Genomic DNA, 6,666 nt, shown 5'->3' on the forward strand with positions numbered 1-6,666 from the left:
TAATCTTAAATATATTTATATATGTACATGGCTGTAGTTAGGCTTGTATATATGCCCTTTGCCTCCTACTTCTTTCCTCTATTTCTTTGCAGCTTCCTCCTATCCCAATACCATGTTCAGCCTTCATTCTGGGTACAGTAGTTCATTTATAACTTCTAAGAAACTAAATTTTGAGAATAACAGAAAATCTTACACAGCAGGATTCTGTTAGGATGCAGACAATATGCACAGGTTTGTTATATTTGTATGCTAGGCCATACATACCGTTTTTAAAATCAGAATTTATAATGTTGTATTGTTAAATAGAATTAGCATGTTAAAGCAAATAGTCTTTTATCGTCTTTTTAGTATGTATCATTTTACAATTTATAGCATCATTGAAATCTTTAAATATTAAGAACAACAATTTCAAGAAGCTCAAAGTCCTTCAGGCTGGTATTATCTGTGTTTAACACTGCACTACAGAATAATGTTTGGCCGGTACTAGAATATTAGTGAATGCTGGCTGAATTGAATTATAAACTGAATTCCTATGCTTTTGGAAGTCACAATTGAGGTTTCTTTTTAATTTTGATTTATTTTTCACTTTCTTTGTAGTGTCATATACTATCATTAATATTAAATGTTTGTGAATAAAAAGTAGCTGAAGAGAAATTTACTCCCATTTGATACATCCCTAAAACGATTATGTGGGGTAGGGGCTGGGGGGCAGGAGTACGAAGGAAGCACTGGCTGAGAGGATCAGACTGCATTATGAAAGTAATATTAAAAGAGCATACAGGGCATTCAGAGCAATAGCCAATAACTGAAGGTAATTGTGGTACAAAAGAAGACAATTAAGTCATATGAAATTAAGTGAACTAAATATCTTACAAAAATATTAAAAAATGGAAAAAGAAAATCGTCAATGGCATTTTAAAATATGTGTTTAGATGTTTTTCCGCAGCGTGTATTTACTCTGTGACATACCGTCTCCCCTCCTTTTCGCAGCGCTCCTGGCAGTGGGCCCAGGTTCAAGTCAACGACTGTTACTGTGAGAGAAAATCGTAACGACGTTTCACCAAGCGTTGTTTTGGATTCAGTTAATAACCAGGAAGAATTCAAGTGTACTTTGATTCACAGTGAAGAGAATTCTAACAATGTTACCGCTGTTGCTGCCGATCCAGAAAGCTCAAACAATTCCACGGCACAAAATAACCAACTTGGAGCTCAAGCCCGGGGAACCCACAGACACAGAATCGGATTTTCTTTTGCATTTCCAAAGAAAGCGCCCGCAAAGCTGGAGTCCTCCGCGGCAGCCTTTTCGGAGTGCAGTGACGGTGCCTCCGTGGGAAAGGGGTGTAACCGGAAAAGCCGATTTGTCCCCAGTGCTTGCCATCTTCAACTGTCGTCACCCACAGATGTGCTTTTGAGTTCTGAAGAGAAAGTGAACACTTTGCATCCACCAGAGGGAATGGGCTCTGACAAAGAAAGCCTTCGAACTCAAGAGACTCGAGAAATCTCTAGGAAAAATGATACATCATTGTCAATACCTCCATTTTGCCAGCCTCCACTCCCTTTATGTTCTGACGTAGACAACTGCCAAACTTCAGTCCTAGAGGCAGATCAGACACTACCAGATGTTATTATTAATGGAGACATACCCATAGATGATAGTAACTCTGAATTGTTAAAAAATAAAGCTACCGTTCTTAATATGCCTAACGATTGCTTGTTTTCCCAAGCTACCACAGAGGAGACTGTTTTGAACAACGAGGTAACCACAATTGAAATTGAAAGTGAAACTCATGACCCTGAGATTTCATCCTCTTCAAATACCGAAGAGGAAAACACCAACTCATGTAGAAAAACAGATTTACGTCAAAGACAGTGTGAGCCATTTGTACCTGTACTAAACAAACACGGGTCGACAGTTCTTCCGTGGCCATCAGAAATGCTGATCTACACAACCACTCAACCATCCATCTCCTACAGCTGTAACCCTCTCTGCTTTGACTTCAAGTCCACTACGTCCAGCAACAATCGAGACAATAAAAAACCACCCTTACACGATGTGTACTCTCAGCACAAGGGAGAAGACCTTAGCAAGGCACCAGCTTTAAGGTGTCAGGACACTCCTGTTTCAAGACTCACTGTAGGCAGTGGAAGCGAATATACTCAAGCCACCACGCTTGTAGCTGATGGAATTGTTTCCAAGAGTTACAATTCGGGAAAGAATGGGAATGTGAGTCTGAAATATAAAAATAGATCCTGCGGATTCAGAAGCACAGACAAACACAATTCCGCTAAAAAGCAAATAAAACAGGATACTCTAGATGAGAAATACAACAAAAAGAGGTTTAAAGATACTCATGAACAGTGGTTCCACAAAAGTAGAAGGAAAAAGAGAAAAAGAAAGTTATGTCAGCAGCATCATGGGGAGAAAACCAAAGAGTTAGAATCTCATTGTGAAATGGAAATGCAGACTGATTACAACGATAAAGCCAGAGCAAATCAACCAGAAACAATTTCAGAAAAGCAGAATTTAGCTGCCGAACAATTATCAGAATCACATTACTCACCTGATAAAAGGCCCAAATCAACATCCATATATCTAAGTGAAAATGAAGAAATGTGTAAATTATGGAACACCAAATACAATGCTGCTATCAGTTCTAAAAATCACTACGGAAACAACACACTTGTTTTAAACGGACAATCAAGTCCAACCATAATGCATTCTGGGAAACATGGTATAACATATTCCAGGACTTTCTGTAGTTGGAAAGCCAAAAGGTTGAGCTGCAGCCATGATCGTAAATGCTTAGTTCTTCAAAATGATGCTAAATACATGAGTCAGAATCAGGCTGTTAAAAGAGGCAATAATTCTCTCAAATCAGAAAGATTCTATCGAAAACGTAAACAACATTCATGTTCTTACTCCTCAGAGGAAAGCTTAAATCATCATTATTTACCGGGGGAAATTTGGAAGCCATCAAGTACTTCACTTGCTCCCTGTAAGCCTAAGAAGAAAAGGAGGAGAAAGAGAAGCAGATTCCACACCAGAGTTGAGACTCTGGAACTTAAAGAGAATTCAAAGCATCTCATGAAAGACAAATCTTTCTTAAAGGACCCGGATGAGTTAATAAGTGAAGAGAAAAGCAAAGAAATAAAACCACAAGAAATTACAAATACAGCAAATATCTCCCCAAAACCAGACAAAATTGAAAACAACCTGACTTTGGACTCCAGCAAGCTTCTTTCTCTTGAAACCAATGGTGAAACTGAACGTGTAGTTATGGAGACTGGTGAATTTTCTGAGGTTTCCAGTAACCCTGCTACAACGCTCTCTGTCGCTAGTGTTCCGACAAAAGAAGCAACTGAAAACACCTTAAATTCCTTGCCTGACCACAAGAAAAGATGTGAAACTATTAATATTAGTGAAAAACACATTCCTTCCAAGGTACCCAATATCGACAGGAACATTAGACAGGCACAATCTAAACCATACCTTTGCCATTATGAACTGGCTGAGGCCCTTCCACAAAGCAAGATGAATGAGTCATCAAGTGAATGGCTAAGATACAGTTCAGGAATCCTTAACACCCAACCACCGTTACCATTCAAAGAAGCACATATCAGTGGTCATACTTTTGTAACAACTGAACACATTCTGGCTCCACTGGCTCTACCAGAACAAACGTTGTTAATCCCCCTAGAAAACCATGATAAATTCAAAGAGCTCCCGTGTGAGGCCTACCAACACATCATACAGCCGAACATGCTGGCCAACAAGGTCAAGTTTACCTTTCCTCCACCCCCCAGTACACCTCTGCAGCCTTTGCCTTTGCAGCCCCTATGTTCTACCTCTGTAACCACTATCCACCACACTGTTCTGCAGCAGCATGCAGCCGCTGCAGCAGCCGCAGCTGCAGCCGCAGCTGCAGGGACCTTTAAAGTGCTTCAGCCACACCAACAGTTTATTTCTCAAGTCCCATCCCTATCCAGAACATCATTACCTCAGATAGCAATGGGACCTAGGCTTTATCCTGGGAACCACTCAACTTTTGTGGCCCCTCCTCAAATGCCAATCATTTCAGCTTCAGTTCTTCATCCAAGCCATCTGGCCTTCCCCCCTTTACCTCCTGCGCTCTTGCCCTCCTTGCTTTCTCCGCACCCTGCTGTCATCCCCCTGCAGCCTCTCTTCTAGTCACCCCTGTCACATCAGGGAAGGAGCTCCCCTGGTGAAATCCCGCGCTCCGGGCGTCAGCGCTCCTCTCAGCGCGGGACTCTTTTCATGGTGAAAACTCAACTGGTGGCCTCATTGATTTGAAATCATTTACTGTAAGTGTAATGATGCAGATATATCCTTAAGTTTCTGATGTATATTATTATGAAAGCACTGAACAGTTTGAAAATCTATACAATATATGCTGTATATTAAAATGACGTCTTAAGAGTATGTATAATGTATATAAATCTATTTATAGTACTGTAATTTATGTTGTAAAGTATGCTCCTTGGTTTTTTTAAATCTTTGTGTACTTGCACCTCTTTAATGTTTAGACAAAGCTGATGGCACTGTTTTGTACCATGTTCCTTGAAACTGTAAATTCAGTGAAAAATATCTCTTGCAATAAATTTTTGTTAACTATTTAAATAAATCAACCTTTTGTTTTTAGTTGCTTTTTCACTGCTTTAGGACTGTTTAGTAACTGTAAATTTTGGATTTTTATTGGCTCTTTTTTCAATGTATCTCTGAACCTCAAAGGCTCTGCAAAATATCTTTGGAGTTCTCTTAATATTTAAAGTATGATATCAGCTTGTTGTAATATAATATAATATGTGCAACAGGTCATTTGTTGTTTTGTTTGAATTGATGCTGCTTATACTCAAAACTCACCATATTTCCTGAACAAATAGCACTGTCCTTAGGTGATAAATCATAGAAATTTATGAAACAAAATACCAATATATCTGGGGTAAATAGCTGAAAAACAAACAATTTACATTAGAATTTCTTCAGGATTAAAAAAAACTTGTATTCAAAATTTGCAAAGAATACAACCACTTAGAGCTTGTTTGTAGGGGAAATAAATCGACCATTTATGCTTAATTTTAGTTCCTACAGGAAATACACATATTAAAAGGTGGTGGTGTTAGATTTCATAAGAGGCTGGCATAAAGTAAGGACTAGAATATCAATTATTCATCATGTATCTCATAATGGAAGATCTGAAAAAATGGAAAGGGGAGTAAATAAACCAGTCTTCTCCAATATGGTTGTATTATATTTCCAAATAAGCCAGGAGCTTTTAGAAAGCTTTCAAGATTCTTCATTCCTTATCCATGACCTCTTCATTATTGTTCATTTAAATGCTTCCTTGTGGGTAAATAAGGGTAATTATTCAGTGAAAAACTAAGGTACATCATGATTTTACTGAGAACATTTTCTAATATGTCATGTCTTAATGGACCACAGGTTGCAAAACAAAGCTTCTCTTGCTGGTGCTCTATTGAGAGCACCGTTTCCCTGGCTGCAGTGTCCTCAGTAGGGCTCCAGTTGACTCAAATTCATGATGGCCCAGTGTACAAGAGAACAAAACGTGTCTTGGTCCTGAACTAAATGACCCGAGAGAATTTTGAACATAAAAAATGTTAGCCTTAATTAGAATAACCTATATTGAATTATACTATTAATAGAGAAATAAGGGGAAAGTTAGGTCATTTGTTTCATGGTTATTTGCAATAACCATTCATTTAAATTTAGGTTGTAAATGACTGAGTATATCATTTAGTAAATGATAAATATGATAAAAATATTAAGAAAAATCATCACACTTCAAATCAAATATTGTAAGATTATATTCCATAAGGGAGAGGTAAAATTGGTGAGGCTAACCCCCCACCACCACACCCGAGTAAAATCTTTGAAACAAACTTTGAAGAAAAGATAGAGAGGGATGTCTACTGGGGCATGTGGATCCAGTTTGATTTACTCTGTTAGATTAGGGTTGTTGCTCTGCTGGTGCAGATCAAACCAAATGCTACACTTAAAAATAGGCGCATTTCTCTTTACGGTTCATCTCTTTTTTTCATGATACCAGTTAACCTATTAACTTTGGCACTTTTTAAAAATTAAATTTACGTAATTTTGTCCTTCCTTCAGAGGAAAGACCAGGCTATCCAATCTCATATCCAGTCAGGGAAGCCCTATATTTAGTGTCGCCATGAGTTGGATTTGACTCATGGCAGTGAGTTTGGTTTAGAGTTTGTGTTTATCTTAATTTTAATGTAATTGAAATTAATTTTATTGAAGACTTTTGTCTCTCTTTATGTCTTCTTCCTCTTAACATACTGTCATTGCTTTGTGTGGCAAGGTTTTTGTTTTCATAATTCCATTGTTCTGTACAGTTGTTATTTTTAAGTGATGCCTAACAGACATGCTTAACTTACTATATCCAACATATAGTTTCTTGGTAGGTGTCTCAGAGGAATCCTGAATATTTTCAGGAGGGAAGATTTGAGATAAGAATGGTTTAACCCAGGGGTCCTCAAACTGCGGCCCGCTGAGGACACTGAGGACATTTATCTGAACCGCTGGGTGTTTTTGCCTCATTTTTTTTAACTTCAAATATGTGCAGTGTGCATAGGAATTTGTTTATAGTTTTTTTTTTCTTTTTTTTT

At 38.0% G+C, this 6,666-nt stretch overlaps 1 protein-coding gene across 1 annotated transcript in view; it reads left to right on the top strand.

Moving 5' to 3' along the window:
* ZNF804A (zinc finger protein 804A) overlaps positions 1–4,602 on the top strand; it is a 290,398-nt gene extending 285,796 nt beyond the window's left edge. Inside the window, exon 4 of the mRNA XM_004701476.2 lies at positions 991–4,602. Within this exon, the coding sequence (XP_004701533.1) occupies positions 991–4,189 (3,199 nt within the window). The 3' untranslated portion in view covers positions 4,190–4,602. The remainder of the gene's footprint in view (positions 1–990) is intronic.
* The last annotated feature ends 2,064 nt before the right edge of the window (positions 4,603–6,666 follow it).

This window comes from Echinops telfairi, unplaced genomic scaffold (genome assembly GCF_000313985.2).
Source record: "Echinops telfairi isolate 266 unplaced genomic scaffold, ASM31398v2 ScPeMD7_3;HRSCAF=10, whole genome shotgun sequence".
In the NCBI taxonomy this organism is placed as follows: domain Eukaryota; kingdom Metazoa; phylum Chordata; class Mammalia; order Afrosoricida; family Tenrecidae; genus Echinops; species Echinops telfairi.